Raw genomic sequence first — 23989 nt, 5'->3', positions numbered from 1 at the left:
TTTTAAGCATCAATCTTGAACATTTTAAAGTTTTATTGTAATTCCCAAAATGGTTCAGGTGAACCCCCAGGGGTCCACTACAACTGGAGTGTACTTGAATATCCATACTTAGTTCTGATTTTTCGACAAGTTTTCAAAATGGTTTACGAGGAAAAAAGTTTAGAATCTTCTGCTTTATCAAATCGAATTTAATGAAATGATTCGCGCACTCTATTAATATCATCAAAATTATGACCAACCGATAAATGGAATTACTTTTTTTAAATTTTATCGTTTAAAAGAAATTAATACAACAAACTTTATTTTTTGTATGTTTATTTGTATACGACGTTTATTGATTTTAATTCACTCGCGTTCCATTGATTTAGTTTTGTGGTGTAAAAGTTATCGGTGTACTTAGTCGAACGCACATCGAAACGTCAAGTGGGTGTTGACTTTATGTCAACAGTGGAATGATTTTTAGAGGTCAAAGGACGTCCTAATCGACTTTTTTCTTTAATTCCTTATCACTTGCTATTAAATAGTGTTAGTGATTTTCTCTTTGAAGCTGAAATTAATTTAGTCCAACTTTCCTGTTATTTAATTTATTATTAACAATGATGGTAAGTACAAATTTTAATTAATTTTTTTTAATGTTGTACAGAAATTTTACTTTTTATACTATTACATAATACGTTAATATCTTTGATTATTACTTGTTTCTCTATGAGAAAGTATTTAATTCATTTCTTATATAATGAATTTGATAAATTCGTTATATGTTTTATTCGTCCACGTTTGAAATATTGAAATTCGTTTTCATTTTAAGTTAATTACTGCAAGTCATAAACATTGACGCTCATTTAAATTGCTTTTTGTAGTACATCCAAATTGTGTTTGATATAAATTATAAATAATTATGACCTTATCTCAGGATTTAACTATAAAATCTAGTCTCTTAAAGAAGTTTATTTTTGTTATTTAAGAATGAACCAATTAATGTCGTTGTCACTGGGGCAGCCGGCCAAATTGCGTACTCCCTACTCTATATGGTAGCAAAGGGAGACGTTTTCGGGCCCTCTCAACCGATAATTTTACGTCTTTTGGATATACCACCCATGATGGGTGTTTTGGAAGGAGTCGTCATGGAACTCGCCGATTGCGCTCTTCCTCTTCTTAAAGAAGTTATCCCGACTGCCGATCCTATCGTCGCTTTCAAAGACGTTTCGGCGGCTTTCCTCGTCGGTGCTATGCCGAGAAAACAAGGTCGGAAACAAATAGTTGGTTATGTGGCGTTCATGTACTCATATAAAATTTTATTTAGGTATGGAACGTAAAGATTTACTTTCAGCCAACGTAAAAATATTCAAAGTACAAGGTGAAGCTTTGGATAAATATGCCAAAAAAGATGTAAAAGTATTAGTAGTCGGTAATCCGGCTAATACGAACGCTCTAATTTGCTCAAAGTACGCTCCCTCCATTCCAAAAGAAAACTTTACCGCAATGACTAGGTTAGATCAGAACAGAGCTCAAGCTCAGATCGCCGCTAAAGTTAATGTTCCAATCGCGAACGTAAGTCACTCGTAATTTGAAAAAAATGATGTTTTTTTAATTAAAATGGTGTTTTTTTAGGTAAGTAACGTGATTATTTGGGGAAATCATTCATCCACACAATTCCCCGATGCTTCTCACGCTACAGTAATTGTAGATGGTAAGCCCCAGCCAGCTATAGAAGCTGTTAAAGATGGCGATTGGCTGAGAAACGTTTTCGTTTCTACCGTACAAAAAAGAGGTAAAACATAAAATATACTTTCAGAATGAGAATAACTAAACTTATAATTCAAATATTAAATCTTCAGGTGCCGCAGTTATCGCAGCTAGGAAAATGTCTTCTGCAATGTCGGCAGCTAAAGCGGCGGCAGATCACATGCGCGATTGGTTCCAAGGTACACCCCCCAATCAATTTGTTTCCATGGGTGTAGTTAGTGACGGTAGTTACGGAGCACCAAAGGGTGTTGTCTTTTCGTTCCCGGTTACCATCAAGAATGGTAAATGGGAAATTGTACAAGGTTAGTTCCTTAAATCAATATTCCCACCTATATAATAATCAATTTTCCTTTTTTAATGGAAATATCATTAGGAGTTGTTTACCATTGAAAAGGGCACAGCGATTTAATTTTTTCTCTACGAAAACTTGTGATTTAATCAAATTTTGGGAAAACAAAAATTTCAAAACAATATATTATTGAGTCTGTCATTTATAAAATCATAGTAGAGGGTGGGAATAATTCAATTTATGTAGTTTTAGTAAAAACCTTCATGATAAACAGAGTCAAAAGCCTTTTTGTATATCCTGTGTTAAAATGTCAAGATGATAAGTTTTTTTCAAATCCAAAATTAATGTATTTATTTTCCTTGAACGATTTAAAAGATTTTTTTCAATTACAATCACATTTATGTAATTGATTTATTTTTTTTTGTTTTTAATAAAATGTTTAATTTCGATTTTGATCTTTAGTGGAAATAATTTTGCTTCAGGTCTACAAAACGACGATTTCGCCAAAGAAATGTTGAAAATAACAGGAAAAGAATTGGAAGAAGAAAAAGTAGAAGCGATTTCCATCATTGAAGCATGACTAGTTAATAAGCTTTGAAATATTGAACATGAAAAAATATATCCGGAGTATCAAAATAGTGTAAAAAGTACATTTTATTTTTTAGGAGTTTGATAAAATACAAAAAACAGTTTGTTCCAATATTAGACGAAAATTATAAAAAATATTGATCAAATTTCTATATTATAGAGTATATCCGCAAAGTAATGCATCAAAGTTTCATTTATTAATCAGAATAGTAGAATACGAACTTTCTACATCAGTACAGTTCCACAATTGTGATTTCTATGCAATAAAAAATTCCTGAAAAATTTCAACGAGGTTGTAGCGGCTCTAAAGTTGGTCATTCAGCGACTCACTGAGTAAGACAAAAGACCGAATGAACGAGTTCGTTGTCATGGCGAAGTTTACAAAACTCCAGACGCGTTTTAATCCTTGCGAATCAACTTTTTACCTGTCCCAACTGGAATTTCGAAAGACAGTTATCTTCAAATGTCTTTTGAAGTATTATAAAAACTAGCATTGACATTTTCTTGCTGAAGTTGATCAGGTATCTAGGCTTCAATCCGATTTCGAACCAACTACCATGTTGGAACATATTAAGAAAAAAAATTGATGCATCATTTTCGGGATATACCCTGTATGCGATACATATTGATAATGGTCTATGATTCTCAGTGTACTAAATGAAGCAGCTGAAGTAATTTTCGTACTTTTTCCAAATTTTTCGTTAATTTCATTAATTTTTTTTCTTTTTGAATCTAAAATTTCGAAAAATATTATCAAACTCTATATTAGCTCGATATATTTCATTTGCAACAATTTATACTCTGATATATAATTTAAAAAAAAAAGTAGGAAAAAATAGTAGCAGAATTGCATTTATTTAATTTTTTCATTTTTAATATTTTGAAGCTTGCGTTTCTACCACATTTCGATTAATTTCACACAGAAGAAGAATAAAAAAAATTGTTAATGTAAATATTTATGTTTATACAGCATTTTATTAATTAGCGATATTGAATGTGTATATTCCTTACAGGTTCACAGGTATTTTGGTTCCAATTAAAAATAAAATTATTTTTGCAATTTTTTTTGGTGCGTCTCCCATATTTCATTTAAAAATGTCTCAACTAATTCAAAAACAGGATAAAACAGTGGATGGATATTCAATATGGAAGGTACAACAAGTAAAACTAACAGAAGATACAATCTAGAAGCTCCTTAGATGAGTCTCTTACAAAACAACTGCTCTAATTCAAAATCCGACTACTGACTGGACTCTTAGCGGAGGCGGTCATCCAGAGAACCATTTCAACCCCCCACAACTTGCCTAATGACATCAAAGCGCCCCGTCGGACTTTGGCAACGTCTAGTGGGGCACGAAGGCACGAAAGCATTTGGTCGTACATGCAGCTGCTGTGAATAGAATAGAATCTCGAAGCTCAACATCTGGAAGTACATTGGTGGAAACTGAAACTGGTAGTGGTTCTAAAATGTATTTAAGGACCAGAAATAAAAGATCTAGTTTCGAAAACTGAGTCGTCCCAATCGAACACTTCAAAAGAAACAGTTTCGCAGCATAATATATGCTCAGACAGCAATCGTGGATTTACCAGAAGTGCTGTAGATTTTAATGTTCGATCGCTTTTCCTTCTTCAATTAAGACCACAAAACCTCAGCCCCGCAGAAGAACAACTCCTATATCAGGGCCAACTCCCTTATCCAATCAAAAACCATACAAAAAATATCTCTATCTTTAGTTTGAACTCTATGAATTTTTCACCATACGTGTATATGATTGATTTTTGTTTTCTAGTGCCCCAATTTTTTTGTACTTGTACTTTTGCACTTTGTAAACTCATTTTCACAGCAGGTGCGGTTTCAAGGGGGTCAAGACCCCTGATGATCATCCATAAATTATGTCACACGAATTTCATGATTTTTTGCCCTTCCCCCCGTCCTTGTCAAAGTAGGTCATATTTGTGAGATTTCCCCCTCCCTAGTGTGATTACACATATTTTGCAAATTTACATTTAGAATTTTTTGGCTGGAAATAGAAACTAGGTTCTCTTGCACTGCCACTAAGAACAGTGACACTAGCGCTGGTCCTGCTAGAAAGAACGCTTTAGTATACACTTCCTGAACTAGTTCTACAAGTGCAGCTACCAAGAACAAAATTTATGTGTCCTATGAATACAGTTCACCATCTTTTCTATGTGGAACAACTCCGCTTTACAAAATTGTTTCTTGAAACCCCTTGTAAAAAACACTGAAAATATCGTTGTTCAACTGGATATAAGTAAATTGCGAAAAAATTATGTTTCCATATCAGGAATGGAAACTTATGTCATATAATTCGTATCAATTAATCATTTTTAATGAAATTTGATCAATAAAATTGTTTTACAAGAAAAATAATCGTTAAAACAGTAGCGCTATCTTTGTATACTACATTTAGTCAATCGCGGTTAAAGGTTTCTGTATTATTTCTATAACTGATCTTATCTGCGACAGATGGCACTGATTAACCGATTGAGGATTTGTTTATTTTTACCCCTAAAATTTCGATAACCCTTCACCTGCTCCATTCCAAATGTCACAAGGAGGATCAGCTGTGAAGTGTTAACAATGTAGTTATTAAAAATATTTGTATTTTAATATTAAAATACGTGGTGAAAATGTCAATAATCTGTGAAGAAATCTTCGATGAAATCAGTCATCCCTCCGAAGAAGGTTTGTTAAATTTATATAACTGAATATATATTTTTATGAAATTGGGGCAAATATATGCATTTACGAAATTTAATTTCAAAATTTGATTTTTTATTTGGTGATAAACAAAATTTATTTTATCCTCACTATTATTTGATACTTGATAATGAAAGGGTAAATTCAAAATATGAAAAAAACTGGTAATGAATTATTTTTAGAAGTGAAAGAATACGCTCTAAGAATCGGTATAGACCCCGTATCAGAACCGCAGTTACTACCACTAGCTGCAGAAGGGTTGATGAAAGCTTTACCAGCCGGTTGGAAACCATGGTACGTAATCATAAACCAAATAAAAACTCATTTTTATTGAAATTTTGTTCAATTATACAATTAATATGTTCAATACAAACAAATAATTATCATTGGAAATAACATTATTTAATAAATTCTGTAGATATTAACAAAGGAAGAGTTAAAAATATTTCCAATAAATTTCATATTGAATTTTCCGAAGATTTTATGAATTTGTAGTACTAAATGAATATAACACGTTCTAATTTCATTGGATTTTGATTAGTTACATGAGGAGAGTTCTATTTTCTCAAAATTTCCTGTACAAATAAATCTTTGTACTCAAATATAGTTAAATTTGAAACTTGTCAACATAATGAGAGAAAACACAGACCGTAATACCTTTCACAGGAAAGTTAATGATAATATTAGTTCAAACGTATCATTAAAAGTAAATGAAAATATAGATAAAATTTTTTAACACCAAATAACAGTGTATGGTGGACATATACATCAAATCGGCCAAAAAATTGTCTCTATATCATGAAGAAGAGGAAACTGGACTCGGAGAGAGTGCACCTACCCCCTAAATGATAAAACTAATCTGAATATATCAATTAGGAAAAGCAAAAAATTATAAAACTCAAGAGTACTTGTGCAACCTTTTGGTATATGATGTTGAAGGTACCAAAAAAAATCACAAAATGAAGGTTGGTAAAGTGAGGGTGCACCCTGGTTGATATGTTTCCAGCCCTTTAGTGATCTGGAACAAAAAAAAATTGAAATATTTTTAATCTGTAATAGAATGAAATAGAACACGAGATATCACATCAAACTTTAAAAAAATAGTTACAAGAAAAACCCCTTTTGAAGAAAAGGAACATTCCATTCGACTGGCTTAGATGTCACAAAATCTACTGTTTCTCCTGAAATAATGCGAATTTCTAGAAATCCGTTTAAAGACATATTCCTAAGGGTCCAAATATCGATTTTTTCAAATTTCTAGACAAGAATTCCCCTTAAAGGGGTATTTTTCTTATTATTCAGATTTAGAGATAATGTATATAAACGGTAAATGTTTAAAAACATCCTATTTTTCAATAATGTTTTTAATAATTCCTTTTTTTTTCATTTTTTCTGTACGTTTCAGATAGAAAACCGAAATTTTAATACTTTTTTGGCTTATAAAAAAATTAAAAAACTATAAATTCTTCGATTTGTCTCCAAAAACTGTAGCTGGAAATTTCTTTTCAACAAATATTGTTATTTTTGATAACAGCATACAAAAATGAAAAATTTGAAAAAGTCAAGTTAGGATTTGTCTCAATCAACAAATATTTTAACATTTTCAATAATTTATGAAAATTGTTTGAATCAAAATTGTTTTTTTTTAGTTTTCATTCTCCTTTTATCCACTTTTCCTATCCTTTTCTACATTTATTCACCATACTGTTTTCCCTTTCTTTTTCCTTCCTGTGCTGCTTGTTCTAGCAAAGTTTTCCTCTCTTTCTTTTATGTCTTTTTGTTTGTCTCACTTTTCTTTTTAAGCATCATTCAACTTATTGGTCTCTATTTGAACTTCTCTAAAATTAATTCATTTCTAATTCTATCCATCCTCCTTTTCCCTGCTATATTTTAGTGCCTGAAAAAGTGTTGAAATTTTGGTTTTAGAAATTAAGCCACATTTTTACTCGAAAAAATAAACATAATAAAGAGAAGGTCCAAAAATAGGGTGGCCTCCACTTCCAAATAATAACCATATCTTTGAACATATGATGCGATTTTAAAATTCACATTTCTGTACCACCCTGTATAAAATGAATTATAAATATTTTTTAACAAAATTTATACTATAAATAATATTTACAAATTTTATTTATTTTCAAAATTGTTTCATTGATTTTTTTTAATTTAAAGATGATAGTAAATAAAATCAGGTTTTTATTTTTCAATTTTTTCTTTATTTTTATTCTCAATACTGTTACAAGCTTTTTGACTATGTTCGCAATCATCATCATCATCCCCATCGCATTCATCATCACTTTCATTCTCTTCTTCCAAATCGTACGAATGTCTGCTCAGTTTATTATTTAACCACCACAACATACTTTCTTCTTCTATTTCCTTGTTAATTATCGTTGGAAAAATGTATTTTTCTTTGAATTCCGCCACTCGATCTTCCACTTCTTCCCACGTCAATTTTTCGTGTATTCCATCTGTACCATATCTATAATTGTATCTACAAAAAAATTGAATTCATAAATTGTAAATTTTGAAAGAAATAAATACATTTACCTATCGTAATGGACATATTCTAAAACGAGACCTAATCCGGGAGCTCTTGGTATAATAACTTTATCAGATTTGAATGAATTCTGTATAAGATCTTCAGTCGCAAGTCCTCGGACGACGGCTAAAAGACACCCGATCATTTTTCTAATTTGGTGCAACATGAAACTTTGTCCTTGCACTTTCAAAATAGCAAATTCCACATCATTTTTAACAAAAGGTTTTTCACAAACGAATGATTTCATATATCTATTAGCGCTAGGATCGTTGTGTTTCTTCTTGGAAGTGTAGTTGTGGAAATTTTTCGTTCCCAAATAGTGTTTCAACAGATCGTTGACTTTTGCGAATGTTTCTTCGTCTAAACGAAAATCCTTTTGTAAAACGTCTTTATCGTGAGGAGCGAACGCGACAGTTGGAATTAGATAAGTGTAAGTTCTACTATCGCATTGAGATTTACTGTTAAATCCTTTAGTTACTCTCTTGTATGCAAACACTCTGATTACTTCTGGAAGTTCTTCATTGATTTGTGCTAAATCAATTTTATCTCTCAACTTTAATGATACTACTTGTCGAGCCGCAGATACGCCTACGATAATTTCAAGATAATAATGTTTGTAAACGCTGAATTAAAAAAAAATTCATTTACCTTTATCTGTTCTAGCGGCTCGCTGAAAGTGCATAGTTTGCACCTGATCATAACCTTCTTTGTCTATTAACTTTATTTTAAATAACGCATTCAATAAGTCTTCTTCGATCGTTCTTGTATGCGGGTTTCTTTGCATTCCGAAATAATCACTACCGGAATAACCGAGCAACAGACAGAATTTTCTTCGTTTCACTTTATCTTTCTCCACTAAACTTTCAGTTTCTCCTTCTAATTTTGGTATTTTGGATTCTTTAGAATTGTCTCGCAAACTTTCTCCTTTATCTCTCCTTCTTTCTTCCCACTGCCGTTTTTTAGATCGTCCGTCGTATTTAATCTTTTTCAAAGGTTTCGATTCACCAAGCACTTTAGAATCTCCCATTGTTGAAACTAAAATATTCGATAAATGCCCTTTATTTGTAATCAGTTCAGCTTGTGACAAGAATCTTCTAATGCAATTATTTGTTCTTAGAAGCATTACCTTGGTTTATTAAAATTTATCGTAATTATTAAAAGGACATTGGTAAATCAACATGCATTTTTAAACTTATTTTTAAGGTTAACTGTCAACTGTCTTAATTTGACAATTCGTTTGACGTATTTGTTTCTTACTTCAGATAGTTTAGGTTTGAAAATAGGCGGTCTATTTAAATATTTATATTATTATTCAATAGATTAATACACTTGTTAAATGTAGTTTTTAATTATATTGATCTATATTTTAATATATCGATGTCCTTTAAAAAAATTGATGACTATTGTATAAGTAAAGTAAAGAAATTATTATTTTTGGAAGCCTCATCGTAAATTATTTTTAGTTACGATGATAAATCAAAATGTTACTATTATTACAATAATTTAACAAAGAAAACGCAATGGGAACATCCTTTGGATAATATTTATCGGGGATTAGTAAAAAAAGCGCGCACAGAAAGTCAATCGCTCAGTCTTCAGGACAACAGAGAAGACGCTACTTACGTTACTGACGATATTCTAAGTTTGGAGGAACCGGTTTCCAATACACCTTCAAAAAAATTAGATCCACTTCCTATAGGTAAAAGAATTGAATATTGAATTGAAATTTTTGTACGTAGAACAATCGTTTTATAGTTACCAAGAAGAGATTATCGCCGATTAAACTCAGTCCGAATGCCAGTCCTAAAAAGGACTTTAAATTATTCAAACAAAAATCCGAGGACTCAACGACAGGTCCTAAGAAATTATCTTTGGGCTTTAGCAGTTTAGATGACGAAAAAGATTCGGTATTTGATCGCCATCCTAGAAATATGGATCTGAAAGTAGCGGGTGGTGGATCGATGTTTCTAAAATCGAACACCATGAAGAAAAACATCGATACAGGCACGAGTCCTGTCAATACCAAGACTGAAAACAACCAAGGTTTGTAATTAATTATACAACAAATATTTTTTATATATTTTTTAAATATGTATAAGGGGTTATAGATCAAGGGGATTCACAACAACCGAGAAGCATTTTACGTGAAAAAAATATAATGGAACATTCGAAAAGTCTAGAATTCGATAGACTCGCTATTATGGATAAGTCGGAAAAGGATGAAGAGGATAAAAAAAGTGTCAGGTTCAATTTGGAAAATAACACCGATATCGGTATCACTTTCTCGGATAAAAGTTCGAGCGAAGAAGAATACGCCAATAGCGATAAACACAAACTCGACGACGTCATTAACGTGAAACTTACGCCAATCAAAAGTAGATTTTCTGTCCATCCGGTATTGGAACCCATCAAAACGAACAATACGTTGAAACTGATCAAACCGAATCCCAAGGACTGCATCAAACCGAAGCTAACTCTCAGCAAGGTTTCAGACAGTGACGACGAGACCCACAGTTTGGAAAAAGAAGGTAAACATCATTTATTTATGAAATGGTAAATAAATAAACGTAACAGATCGATTGACAAAATTTTTACGTAAATTTAGAATTTTTAATTAAAATTGTGTTATAAATCGATCGTAATTTGATGAATCGATAATTTTCTAGTAGTTTCGAATGAGTTTTTAGGTTTGGAAAATGTAAATATATTCGAATCGGATAATTCAGATTCGATTAGCGAACGAATAGCGAAAAGTACGAAACAATTGGAAGCGAAGGCCGAGAAGAAAGTTGAATTGTTGAAACAAACAATATGGGAAGAAAAAAATAAGGAAATGATGAAATTTAAAGAGGATTTGGAAACATCGCACAAACGGGAATTAAAACGAATCCTCGAAGATGAAAAATCCAAGCAAGATATTATACTCGAAGAAGAAATAGAAAAGTTGAAATTGGCGTTAAACTTGGAACATCAGACGGCGATAGAAGACGAAAAGAATAAAATAGAAGATAAATTGAGATATTTGAAGACGGAATTAGACAATAACATTGTAATTGAGGAAGATAAAATGAAAGAGAAGTTCGAAATAAAGAAGGAGGAATTGGAAAAGTATTACGAAGAAAAATTGGCGGACGTCGAAAAGGAATTGGCGGAAAAAGTTGAAAAGAGTCGCGACGAATTAATTTTTAACCATAACGCAGACGTGGATCAATTAAAACAGAATCATACGATTATTATAGACGAATTGAAGAGGCAATTCGACGCCGAGGTGAGATTTTTCACCTACCTCTCGATAATCGCATCATTTATTTGTCTGAATTATAGGAACAGGTCTTAAGGAAAACTCATCAGGCGAAAATGTCGGAATTACGAAGCAAATTTCAGGCGGAATTGGAACAAGACAAAAATCGTAGTACGACCGATGAAAAGTTAAGATGCGAAAAAAGATTACTCGAAGACAAATACAGATGTTTGAAGGAAAAATACATTAAATTGAAAACTGAAGTTAGAATGACGATGGAAAAGAGAAGTAAACGAAAAGAACAAAGCACAACCACTAATACTACCGGATCCGAAACCGAACAAAGTCATTCGAACAATAAGGAAAAGTAAGTTCTAACTTTTAAACGTAAGTAATAATAATGAAACCCATGGAAGGAAGGAAGGAAAAATAATTAACGGGCGTTCTATAGTTGGAAAGCAAATTTTGGTGAGATTTTAAGGGTAAATTAACGATGTCTGAGTAATAGATTTTCACATAACATTGAAATTTACGTGAAAAATCCAAATAATAAGTTTGTGATTTGAAATATTCACCATAATTTTTCAATCCGAAATTCTCGTCATCAGCAGATATGTTGATGGGAAAGTTTTCGACTGAAAATTCCTTCGTTTTCCTTCAAAATGATATGAAAAAATAATTTTTTTTCAAGATACAAATAAAAAATCGCCCTTTCCTTAAATTTTTCGTATATCCTCTTCCTTTTCCGATGGGTTTCATCCTACTACTTTAATTTTTTTTATTCAAAAATCGTCGATAGTGATCTTTAAATTATTAATTATCTCACTTATTCAATTGAATAATTTGACACTTGTAAGAAAATATATTTTTATGATATATACGTAGAAAAGTGGTCGATAAACCACCAACTCCGAAACATACAAAAAACTCAACCGCCGAAGAACCTAGACCGAAATCGGAAACTAGGAACGCGACGCAAGTTCTTATTCACGATATTGATACCTCCGTGAGTGATAATTGTTATCACAGCGACGACAAAACCAATCAAAACGATAGTTCCGATAGCACAAATCCGGGTAGGAGTCGAAAAAAAATATTTTCCAGGTTAGTTTGTTATGTAATTTGAGAAAAAAAATGGGGTTCGAGGATTTTGTATTTCTAAAATTTTAGATTAAAAAGTTCTTCCACATCTAGAATTAACAATAATACGAAAGTCCGGAAACCTCAAAGATCTTGTTCACCAGTAGAAAATCTTCGTAGGCAATTACAAAAATTGGAAGATTTAGAAGATCAATTTCCTGAAAACGCCCAAGCCGATACTTACCATTTGAGGTGAGTCATTTCTTAAAAAAAAATTCTATAATCCTTTCACATCTATTTTATAACTTTTCATCTTCTTTTACACATTTTTTTATCCTTATATCTCTTCTACCTAATCAATCCTTTGCTTCGTTTCCTTTTGCTTGTTCCTTGATTCACCTACTACCACCATTTTTAATTTTGGAGCGATTAACAACCCCATAGAAGTTTTGTTTTTTTCGTGCGTAATTAGCAATCCTATCGAAAGAAACATACACGACCGAAGTTTAAATATATTGGAAAAATTTTGAAATTAAAACTATTTTACTTATTTTTGACGTTCTTTGGGGGATGTAAACTACATTATATGTTAAATAATAGTTTTAAACTAACATTAAGAAGCGTGAAATTTGGAAATGATCCGCTTTGTACTAGAAACTTTAATTTAACAATTCATTACGAGGGTTGTCTGAAAAGTTTTCGATCTTAACCTGAAGATCAGACTTATCAGTTGTACAATACCACAACAATTACAAATTTTAAACAAGTTGTCTCCAAAAACTGACTGATTGACTATTTCCTAACCTTAAAGTTTCACCTACATGAGAAAAATTTTCATCAGGCGAGGGAGAAATAATATCGGGGATGATTCAAAAGGTTGTGGAATCTTACTGAACGAAATAATGTATATACATAAATGTTAATATTTCGATTCGATTCGGTTGTAGCGATCTTTTTTTGCAGATACCCGTTTTCTGACGGTCAAAAATTCGAAGGTAGTTCGGAGTTGGAATTTTTCCGACACCGCATCCATTTGGAGCGCGATTCGATCAAAAGAGCCAAAGAGAGTTTGAGAAGTCAGAAAAGTTTGTTTCAACAAAGACAGAAAGAATTGAAATTGAAACACGGATCGATGGCCAGGCATACGTTACAACAACTGTGCCAGGTACAAAAACAAATCGATTTTTTTTTCGTATTTAATCGATCAATCGGATATTTTTTTCAAAATTCTTAGGAAGAAAAAGAACTGACAGACATGGAAGTCAATTTACACAGGACTCGTAGTCTTCTTGGGGAAAAAGTGATTCGTTTACGTCATCTTGAACAATCACTTCAAAGGGCCAACATGCAAAACGATCAAAATCACGAAGATGCCACTTTAAGTGACATATCATCTCATAGCGCCAGTTCAGGTATCAAATAATCGTTAACTTTTTAATTTTTCCATTTATACAAATTTTATTTGTGATATTATACAATTCAATGAGCGACGAGACACTTAGTTCGAGGTATAGTTGTTTTTTTTTCAGTTTACTTTCAACAGGTTTTCTTTTAACTAATTCCTGTTGAGGTGTAACTGATTTATTGCTGTACAACGAAGAAAAAAAATCCTCGAAAATATAAATTGTTGGATTTTTTAAAATTTAGGTATAAGTTCGACGGAATTTGCCACCGCCGATTACGTCGCCAAAGGCATTTTGAACAAAGAAAAATTTCAAGAATCCTCTGAAATAATACAAAGCTTGGAAAATTTGAATTCGGAAATCAGAGAAATATGGGACGTCCTAAGGAAACAACAGCAACAAACAAACATCCAACAAGGTGATTTCAAATATAAAATTTGTACTTTTTTCCAAAGTTGTACATTTGTACGTAAAAAAAATTAAAATTTCACTGCATCACCACTCAAAGTCCTCGGATCGTTCAATACTCAACTAACCGTTCTACTTTTTGCAATAATTCTAGAACGGTGTAGAAACTTTCTAAATTACAGTTATCTTACAGAAATATCTAAAACTTCAACGCTATCCGATCATCATCTTTTATATTAAATAAACATTCATCATTTAAACGGTGTATCCTGATTGGTGGGGTATATTTTCTCACCCTTAATTCATATATTAAAAGATATTCATTGTTCGCGATTCGAGTTTTCGTTTCTGACGTTGTTTTTATGTTTCATAATTCATTTAATTAAATATGATGTTTATAGTGATTCCACCTTTGGTATATCCGGACTTGGGTTGGCCGGTTTTGGCCGGATCCGCGACGAACGTACAACCGGCGCCGCCGTCGATACCGACTTTGGCTGATCGTCTTCATAATTACCGGCAACATTTGGCGTTGGCGAACGCTCAAAGCACCGTCGTCACTCACGCTACTCAAGGAGCAACTACGACTTTAGTTGAAAGAACGAGGAACTTGAGACACTGGCTGAAAACTACCAGTATGGAAGCCGGAGGAAGCGATACTAACGCCCAACAAGCCACGCTGTGAAATGGAAAAACGAATCAGATGTGGAATTTTTTTTAATGTAGCTAAATATTTATTCTCTTAGTTTTTTTGGTATTAAATTTCAATTTGTTAAAATTCTTACTTACATCGAGAGATATTATCAAAATTCGACGTGATTGTTGAAAAATTTCAAAAAAATCTCGTACAAACTGAAAGTTTCAAATAACAAATATTTTCGAATTCATTATAAGGAAAAAACATTTTCTCCAAGTGGAAGTTTATTTTTTTTTCCAATTTTATAACATGAGGGTGGTTTTCATTTTCGATCCCTCGTTGAACGAAATCACATGGAAATTATTCATGTACGATGTTTATATTGTATATTCCGATTCATTTATTTTGTGATTAGAATTCATATACGGGGTTTCTCAAAAAAAACGTAAAGTTTTTAACCATATGATATACATCTTCAGTGATTTCGGTATTTTCTTCAAATAGAAAATGAAGTGGTGTAAGATCCGTAGATCGAGGTGGCTACTAGATTTTCGTTACTTTTCTCAAATTAACTGTTTGGAAACTTGAAACTCTCGAACTGTCAGTTAAATATTGAATGACGTTGGTGACACGAATAAATACGACTCGATTTCGATATATTTGGCAGTGAACGTGTTGAAATTTCAAATTTTTGATTTATTGACAAAGAAAAACTTTTATAATTATCAAAATTTTTATTTTTTGAGAAACCCTGAATATAAATAATGTTCATAATCGTATTTATTCGAGTATTATAAAAAAACAAAAGATTTTTAAAATTGTTACAGGGCGGAACGTTTTCATTGTTTTGGCTTTTTCTTTTCTTTATTTTTCGTGTTTTTTTTTTATTTTGTGATTTATTTAGTAAAAGAAAATCAAATTTTACTTTAAACTCCGATTTCTAGTCGTTATTAAATATGCAATTTTATCTACAGGTATTAATTTAAAAAATGATCTCATTATATTCTTTAAATTCTTATTGTACGTAGATTAATGTATCTGTATTTAAATTGTGTTCTATATATATCAGGTAATTTAATGATGATATATCCATCTTCCTATTTGTACATTTTACCTCCAAGTCTATCATTTCCTCGTTTTCCCTCTTCATATTTTTTTCCTTCGTCTCTCTTATTTCGATTTACTAGTTTCTTGTTACTCACTAGTGATTTAAATATAATATTTAGAACCACATTTACATAATCACATTCCAAAACATTTCTTTAATAAAGATCTCGATAGTTGTTATCAAAAATATATACCTTGCCTTAAGTCTGAAGGTCTGACTGAATTTTTTTAAGATGTGATACATATTTCGGATGTTGCAACACTGTTAAGAAGGCTGTCTTTTCGAACCGTTTCTTGTCCTCTTTAACCAAAGATATTTGTTAAGAATAAATAATTGTAATATCGAACTATATATATATATAAAAATATTTAACAAAAAAAACTTCTTTTGCCAAGCATTTTAGTACAACATAGTGCCAATATATTTAAATATAGATTTCCTTTATTTAAAACAAAAAACACACAATACAACTTGTATATTTAAATTTGAAATCGTAATATTGAATTTCAAAATGAAAAATTCGAAACTAACATTTCATTCCGCAAAATTGTCATTTTTTTTTCAGTTACAAACATATTTTTCTTATTTAATTGAATAAATAAAAAATACAAGGTGCGATATTAGTAAGTTGCATAAATTATTGTTTATTTTCTATAGATTAATCCATTTGTACCTCAAATATGAATATTCTTTGATCAAATATGACTCGTTTGAATTATCTAAAGCAATTACTTGATCCTCTTCTTCGGTATCGTATTATTCCCTACAGTGTATCTTTTTTATGCATAATTACACTAATGCTGCACCCTGTATGTAGTATGTTTTATAAGGATACTATCCTGTGCACTTATTAATATAGTTTCCAAGTACAAAAAGAAGGATAATTTTATACTATCGCGGTCCCCTCGTTTTTATTTTGACGCTATGAAATTAAAAAATCATCAGATTTCAATTAATTTTTCTAAAAAATCTTCTTTTTTATGAAAAACATCATTGGAATAGAAAACATATGAAAAAATAATAGTTTCAGGTCTTAAAATATTTGTGTAATCTCACTTATTCACATATAATTGTTGACAACTTTTTTACATGTAATATAATCAAGTTTTTATATTTTTTCTTTAACATATACACAAAAAAATAACGAAAATTTTAAATTTTATTTTTAAAAAACTTTATTCAAATAAAAATAAGTTACAAGTTGACAAATGTTGAATAAGTACTGAATTTTAATTTCTAAAGTAGTCCGGATTTTTCTACTCTTTATTTACAAAAATTCACATGAAAATGTTGATTTTTCATGTATTTACATCTTAAAATAATAGTTTTTTCAAAAATCGATTTTTTGTTAAAAATTTTTAAATCAAATAAACAATTAGATTATGCGAGGTTTAAAAAAACTATCATTTAACAATTTTTATTTGTAAACCATTAATAAAATTTTCAAAATGTCTCTTTTTGTATAGATTCTTAAAAAAATATATAAACTCCGTTTAATGCTATATATAAGTCGGTAACTTTGGGGAACTATACGAAACTTTATTGATTTCTGTGGAGCAGCTGACTGTTTGAAATTAGATTTCACTAAATTTCTTGTATACGGTAAAGGGTAATTTCGAATGGTGTTGCAGGTTGAGAACTCAACTCTCCAAGAGTTTAATGCTTTTGATATGAAATCTTCTAGTGAGATTTTTTCCATAAATCTGCCGTAAAAACGATAATTTTTCAAAAATATTCATTGAAATTGAATAATTTTTCATTTTCTAGGACTAATAAAAACGAGGGGTCGGCGCTAGCATGATATTACATTAAAAGTATCATATTTTTACACATTCCATATATTCTTGTCATTTTTTTTATATTTTCCTTGTGAATATAACGAAAGTTATAAATACTGGGTATACTAAAATGAACTGAACCGAGTTTCCAGGGAATATAATTTGAATTTAATACCAACCCCCTGTTATATCAAAAGTGGATCTCAACATTTTTTTTTCATTTTTCAATGTTTTTTAAAAATCTACGATGAATTAATACGTAGTACAACAATTATTTCAAAACAAAAGTAGATTATATACCAAATAACAGGGGTAGTTTATGCTTATAACCCTGTATCGAAATAAATCGTATGGTTATTAAAGACTTTTTTCTGAATAATCGCACAGAAATTTTAATTGTTTCAAATTTTTCCAAACAGTTTTGTACAACCCCCATTTTCCAGTAAATAATCCCCTGACGTTAAGAAAAGAAAGTGTTATCATTTAAACCTACTCTTTTTTTCGCTAATTTCTAAACCCACTATATGATTTTTACGAAAAATTTCCATTAATTTAAGAAGCTTCAAGTTTTATTTAAATACATTTTCATTATTTTGCACCGGATTATTTTCGTATCCAAAAAATTAATTTCTCACTTCAAAAACTACGTTTGTCAAAATTTCCAAAATTTTTTTTCCAAATCCACTTTAACGTTGTCATTGGTACAAATACAAAAAAAAAAGAATCTCATTAAAGAGACCATTATAACATATATAAATTATATTTTTTTCAACTGGAATTTCAAGGCTTTGTTGATCTCTATGAAGCAGTTGACTGTGTCTTTAATATTAGACCTAGTCATACACACCTCATCATGCAGACTCTCTGAAAACATCAAATCTCAATGAATAAGTTTGATGTGATCAAAAAATGAGTCTTCTTTCTTAGTAACTTTGAAGACTTTTTTTATCTCGGTGGGGTACGACTCTCTGAGGACATCATATCACCACGAATAAAATTAATTAAATTAAAATTTCCAAAAAAAATTTTTTCAATTCAGTTTAATGTACCTCGATGGCGCTGGTAGTTGTCAAAAAAAAAACATAAAATATCACATAAAGGGCACAAAACTGTTACAATATATAAATTATATTTTTTTGGTAAAGGTTGGCAAATTTGAGGAGCTATAAAAGACTTTATTGATTCCCTTGGGGCAGTTGTTCGAAATTTGAATTTTTGGTATATACATACTCTCGTCTTTACGACTACCCTTCCTATATCTAAACGTGGAAGATCCAATCCCCACTTGTTACATATTAAAAGAATTTTGTACACAGAGCTTCTTTCCTCTCCTACTCAATTAATTTTGGAAAAGGTGTAACTTCAAAATAAAATGGAATCTACTTTTGTTACGCCTGAAAAACATAGGCAACTGAAACTAGCCCCTTTGGGAATGGTACTATGAAAATTCTGGTACAATATTACCACCAATTTTTTGTATAAATTCAGTTCATTGTAGTTCACCCTGTACCACTACATACCTCGTATATACGTTTTTGGTATTTTTCTATTAATTAAATGCACCACAAAGACTTTAAATATACAAATCGATTAATGTTAATACAATTTTAAAATTAACTGAGTTTATTTTTTCCATAACATAACCACCCATACAACAAAATACAAACATATTAAATAATTATTTATTTAATCTTAATGGTTTACAAAGCGAGTACAGCAGAAGCTTTAAGTGCTTTACGTTCTTTTGCTTTGACTTGGGCCGCAATTCGATCCAAATCTCTCCTTCCTTGTTGGGTGATTTTTCTGCCACCATCTGCTGATTTTTCAATCAATTTGACTGATTCTAAACTTTGCAGAGCTTTACGGGCGATGCTACCGGCAGATCTGCAGAAATGTGAAGGTTTGGTACCATTGCGTTTACGAGAACCGAAAATTTTAGTTACAGTCCCTACACCTGAAAAATTAAATAAATTCGTAAATATATTTATATAAATGACAATATAAACTTGTTTTCGTTGATAAATCGTACAACATATAAAAAACGAAATTTATAAATTTTATTAAATTATTGACTTTACACATATTAATACTTTGTACTAACCTACTGGTGATCTGATGTAGATGTGCCTGGCAATTGCTGCACATCTGATATAGTACCAATCAGGATCATAGGGAGCTAATTCTTTAGCTCTTGAGGTTTTTACGAGGTCTACCCATTCTGGAACACGGAGTTTTCCAGATCTAAAAGAAAATAGTACAACAATGAATACATAACCTCAACGGATTATAATAATTACTTACTTTTTCAAGAATGAGGCGAAAGCCGTCACAAATTTGTGTTGATCAACGTCTTTTAACGTTACAGATGGCATTTTCTGGAAAAATAAATATATTTTAATATATTGTTTGATTCCATAAATCCACCATGTGGTGAATATAATTCGAGTATTTGAAATTTTAATATTAAAAATATCACATTTATTGCTGTATACAATATTGATGTTTACTACATCAATTTATATGATTAATTTGTGACAAATACCTTATTTTAAGTTAAATTTTAATAAAAATTATTAATAAACACTTCTGCTAACCTGTAGCTGTCAAACGTCGGCGGAAAAGGAAACGGAAATCTCGCTTTTACATTTTGAAAATGGAAACAGTGTAGCCAACTCAATGTGCGTATTTCTAAAACGTCAATTTTTCAAATAATTCACGTGTTATGTGCATTATTATTCTCTTGTTCTATTTATAAATATAGATCACATGATTTTTTTGTTAGACGTTAATATTTAGCAATTTCGACTTTTACCTTTGTTATTAATATCTTCACGTGATCTTTGCGAATGAGAAGTTTCTGGAAAATGATATGATTACTACTACGTGCACGGACTCATACATAAATTTCACATAAAAAGTTTTCACTAAAAGACGTTGATTTACGTAAAAACTTTCCACGATGACAATAAATCTATCATTTACTTTTAGATTTTATAATACATATTCGTACCGCAATTTTATAGTTTATTTTTTTTTTATAAACGTGACTCGTTTCGGTAGTCACATCGCAGAAATTCTGGAATCGGCACATTTTACTTCAAACGTCATTCCATTTCATACAAAAATTGTGCAAGCAACTTGAATCCATAAAAGCAATTTACGGTAGTTTACATAACGCGAGTGAAATTAAAAAAGTTTCGTTGACATAAAAGAAAATGCCACGAAGAGGAAGATCGGCCCCGGCTCCTTCCCGGTAAGTATAATTTGTAATTTATGTGCAATTAAAATGTGAATTTATTTGTTAGTTATTTACTAATTTCTTATTATATATTTTTAGTAACCTTCCCGCAAGGGCACCTGCCCCAGCTCCAGCTCCGCCAGCACACGTACAATCACCCCCAGCTACGTCACAAGGACCGGGACTGTTCGGACAAATGGCAGCTACTGCTGGTGGTGTCGCAGTCGGTTCAGCCATAGGTCACACGGTAGGACACGCAGTAACAGGTATTATATTTCCAAAATATAACGATTTATATTTGTATTAATTATTTTATTTTTTAGGAATGTTTAGTGGCGGTGGATCTAGTGAAGCACCCACACAACAAGCACCACCTCAACAACTACAACAGCCACCACAACAATATGGACGTGGTGCAGCTTCTCTAGACACTGACGGACCTTGTGGCTGGGAAATTAAACAATTTTTAGAATGTGCAGCTACTCAATCCGATTTGTCGCTATGTCAAGGATTTAACGAGGCTATTCAACAATGCAAAATCAGAAACAGTAAGTATCGATTGTAATGATTTCAGCCCCGTATTATTTATTGATTGCTAACAATTATACCGCATAATCTTTTTCTGTTTCAGATCTATCGGTTTAAGATGGGAAATGAAGATTGTAGACAAATTTTAAATTCTAGTATTAAATAAATTACAAAATACAAACTTTTAGACATTCATTCATAGCGTCCATTATTTGTGTTGTTTTGAATGTTTTGTGACATTGTTGAATAAAAGAGTTTTGTTTTAAATGAACTGCAACTGTTAATTTTTGTTTTTTTTTAATACACTTTCACCTGAAGGTCTTGTGCGTCCTGGAATTATATTTTTTATTCTAGGATTACAATATTTATCCCAGAATTTTTTTTCGTCCATTCAAATGTTGGTATTTACGGTTTTTCATACGACAAAATGTTTATATGATTTTTTTTTAGGTTTATTTAGCTTTGAAATTCAACTATTGTCCTGGAATTTGTTTAGATATCACCAATGGTTCCAGAACTATCCAGTGTGGAAAAGTACTTTTCCTCTATGTGGACAGAAAAAAGTGGCACATCTTAAAGCTTTTATCATTTAATTTTTATGTTGTTTTTCTTCAATAATTTCTTTACATTTTTGGTTCTTGTATTCTAAAGCTTATCGACAAGTGTCTCTCTTGTCATAATTGTCCAAAGGTGAATCCATGACAGAAAGAGAAAGAAAGACAAAAAGAAGAATAACATATTAATGTTTATTCAAATCTACATTCTTTATTTTTTGTTTTTGAATCTCTTAGCCTGTCTCCAAGCTTTATAATTTGTGTGTTTCTTCTCTTCTATGATTTCTTTGTATTTCCGTTTGTTGTACTTGTTAAATTCCATATCTGCCATGAGCTCATCGACGAGCGTCTTCTTGCGTTCTTTCTTTGGTAATCTGTTGTTGTAATAGTCCAAAGGTGAATCCATGACGGTCCCAATCTATTATATGAGAAATCGTTATACACACATAACAATGTTTCAAATGATAAATCTTACTTGAAAGTATTTGGGCAGCACTTTTAAATCGTTTTTCTTGTAAAAATGTTTTGGGTCTAAAACTGATCTCATTTGCAGTATTTCCAGATCTCTTTTAACTTCATCGGTTAGCTCAGTAGCAGGTAATCCATACCATTTTGCACCCTTTGTTAACTGCCTCTCTTTCTGAAATTAGAAATAATTTTAAAAAAAACAGTTTGAATGTAATGCGAAATTACTTACTTTTCTTTGCTTTCGTAAAAGTTTATCAGATACAGTTAGAGGTGGTACTAAATTATTTTTCTCAACTTCTGGGTTTAAAATTGATTTCTCTAGTACTTTTTTTATGTCTTGTTTATCTGTTATAACATTTTTCGTTTTTATAGGTTTCTTTTTTAATGTACCATTATCGTTGAATCCTAAATCTGCTAATACTTCTTTTACCACCGGATTAATTACTTTTTCGGGTTTATTTGTTGACTTTTCACTTTTCAATGCAATTTTGCAATCGCTGAATAGATTGTTATACAATTTTTGACCTAAGAAAAATTCGTTTTTAAATTTATTTCAAAAAAAAATTATATACTATTCTTACTTGATATTTCTCCCGATGTCGAATCGTCTGAATCATTTTCTTCAAAACCGAATGAATTACCTGTTGTATCTATTACGAAATCTAAAACAAATATCATAAATTAAAAACTAATGTTTATATAACTGTGATTAACTTACCTAACTTTTCTTGATCCTCTTCATCGTCATTTAAAAATCCTGCAATATAATAGAAAGTATATTAACACGGTTTTACTCGAAATATATTGAAAATTACCTAAAATACTTTCACCATTAGTCTTTATGAAATCCTCATTTAATTCCATAATAATCTCTTAAATTATTGTTTAAATAAAACAAGTTTAAGATCACACATAACCTTTAAATATGACAATATTTTCTTCTTTCTTTACGATCGTCGTCTGAAATTAGTCGTAATGACAGACAAATGTAAAACGACGATTGTAATATTTTATTCCTGTAGAATCAGATATTTTCAGAAAAATCGACACAGGAAAAATTTTCAAATATAACACTGTATATAATATGTTAAGAATTTTGTTTTGTACAATTCTATATTCAAAAGTATTCACAAGCTTATAATTCGATTCACCTGACAACAAGCAACGGATTCATACATATATTTAAATGTTTTCATATAAATATTTAAAATTCTAGATAACTGTATTTTATAAAATATTTAGTTTTTTTATATTTATTCGCGGAATGTACTTTTATTTTATTTTGATGTGCAATTTTTTAAGGGATTTTCGGTTTTTAGAAAAAATTCCGCGTTGTGATTACAAAAATAGTTGAAAATACGTTAACAAATGGCTTCTCCACAATTTTACTAGAAATAGACACTTAACATGATTTAGTGATGAAGTGAACTTGATTTACATTTGCAAGTGAAGTTGAAGTGCAAAATTATTTGTGATATACAAGTTTTATAATGATTAAAAGTGCTAGTGACATCAAAACAGAATAGAAATTGCAAAATCAACAGGTGAGTGTATTTATATATATATATATATATATATATATATATATATATATATATATATATATATATATATATATATATATATATATATATATATATATTTTAAATTTGATTATAT

General features: G+C 30.7%; 6 protein-coding genes across 9 annotated transcripts; 3 read left to right on the top strand and 3 right to left on the bottom strand.

The window, feature by feature from the left end:
• The first annotated feature begins 366 nt into the window (after positions 1 to 366).
• Positions 367 to 3699, top strand: LOC130445370 (malate dehydrogenase, cytoplasmic). Its single transcript, XM_056780960.1, has 6 exons — positions 367 to 602; positions 966 to 1245; positions 1304 to 1551; positions 1612 to 1771; positions 1839 to 2048; positions 2518 to 3699. The coding sequence occupies exons 1-6, from the start codon at positions 597 to 599 to the stop codon at positions 2613 to 2615; spliced, it is 1002 nt and encodes a 333-aa protein (XP_056636938.1). The 5' UTR covers positions 367 to 596; the 3' UTR covers positions 2616 to 3699.
• A 1338-nt stretch (positions 3700 to 5037) lies between these two features.
• Positions 5038 to 18587, top strand: LOC130444902 (centrosomal protein of 164 kDa). Of its 2 annotated transcripts, none has more exons than XM_056780264.1 (13): positions 5038 to 5330; positions 5528 to 5639; positions 9351 to 9586; positions 9643 to 9930; positions 9996 to 10415; positions 10575 to 11155; positions 11212 to 11495; positions 12014 to 12232; positions 12299 to 12460; positions 13172 to 13373; positions 13443 to 13620; positions 13856 to 14029; positions 14421 to 18587. In XM_056780264.1, exons 1-13 carry the CDS (start codon positions 5276 to 5278, stop codon positions 14702 to 14704), a joined length of 3195 nt encoding a protein of 1064 aa, XP_056636242.1. In that variant the 5' UTR covers positions 5038 to 5275; the 3' UTR covers positions 14705 to 18587. The 2 variants fall into 2 exon arrangements, with proteins under 2 accessions (XP_056636242.1, XP_056636241.1); XM_056780263.1 differs by having other exon boundaries at positions 5177 to 5330; positions 9987 to 10415.
• On the bottom strand, positions 7539 to 9120 carry LOC130444903 (pseudouridylate synthase 1 homolog). 2 transcript variants are annotated; one of them, XM_056780267.1, is made up of 4 exons: positions 9014 to 9117; positions 8536 to 8922; positions 7896 to 8475; positions 7539 to 7839 (listed from the first exon to the last, which is right to left on the bottom strand). In XM_056780267.1, exons 2-4 carry the CDS (start codon positions 8912 to 8914, stop codon positions 7542 to 7544), a joined length of 1257 nt encoding a protein of 418 aa, XP_056636245.1. In that variant the 5' UTR covers positions 8915 to 8922; positions 9014 to 9117; the 3' UTR covers positions 7539 to 7541. The 2 variants fall into 2 exon arrangements, with proteins under 2 accessions (XP_056636245.1, XP_056636243.1); XM_056780265.1 differs by having other exon boundaries at positions 8536 to 9120.
• On the bottom strand, positions 16922 to 20367 carry LOC130444908 (40S ribosomal protein S19-like). Of its 2 annotated transcripts, none has more exons than XM_056780271.1 (4): positions 20137 to 20367; positions 19844 to 19917; positions 19644 to 19783; positions 16922 to 19496 (listed from the first exon to the last, which is right to left on the bottom strand). In XM_056780271.1, the coding sequence occupies exons 2-4, from the start codon at positions 19912 to 19914 to the stop codon at positions 19243 to 19245; spliced, it is 465 nt and encodes a 154-aa protein (XP_056636249.1). In that variant the 5' UTR covers positions 19915 to 19917; positions 20137 to 20367; the 3' UTR covers positions 16922 to 19242. The 2 variants fall into 2 exon arrangements, with proteins under 2 accessions (XP_056636249.1, XP_056636250.1); XM_056780272.1 differs by having other exon boundaries at positions 20085 to 20160.
• A 187-nt stretch (positions 20368 to 20554) lies between these two features.
• Positions 20555 to 21639, top strand: LOC130444909 (coiled-coil-helix-coiled-coil-helix domain-containing protein 10, mitochondrial). Its single transcript, XM_056780273.1, has 4 exons — positions 20555 to 20795; positions 20880 to 21046; positions 21104 to 21328; positions 21412 to 21639. Exons 1-4 carry the CDS (start codon positions 20758 to 20760, stop codon positions 21423 to 21425), a joined length of 444 nt encoding a protein of 147 aa, XP_056636251.1. The 5' UTR covers positions 20555 to 20757; the 3' UTR covers positions 21426 to 21639.
• A 395-nt stretch (positions 21640 to 22034) lies between these two features.
• LOC130444904 (deoxynucleotidyltransferase terminal-interacting protein 2) lies at positions 22035 to 23405 on the bottom strand. Its single transcript, XM_056780268.1, has 6 exons — positions 23146 to 23405; positions 23049 to 23087; positions 22912 to 22992; positions 22560 to 22855; positions 22338 to 22502; positions 22035 to 22280 (listed from the first exon to the last, which is right to left on the bottom strand). Exons 1-6 carry the CDS (start codon positions 23192 to 23194, stop codon positions 22074 to 22076), a joined length of 837 nt encoding a protein of 278 aa, XP_056636246.1. The 5' UTR covers positions 23195 to 23405; the 3' UTR covers positions 22035 to 22073.
• Positions 23406 to 23989: the final 584 nt, after the last annotated feature.

The sequence above is a fragment of the Diorhabda sublineata genome, chromosome 6 (assembly GCF_026230105.1).
Source record: "Diorhabda sublineata isolate icDioSubl1.1 chromosome 6, icDioSubl1.1, whole genome shotgun sequence".
NCBI lineage: Eukaryota > Metazoa > Arthropoda > Insecta > Coleoptera > Chrysomelidae > Diorhabda > Diorhabda sublineata.
Note: the sequence above shows the minus strand (reverse complement) of the source record. Positions and strands in the feature narration are given on the sequence as shown.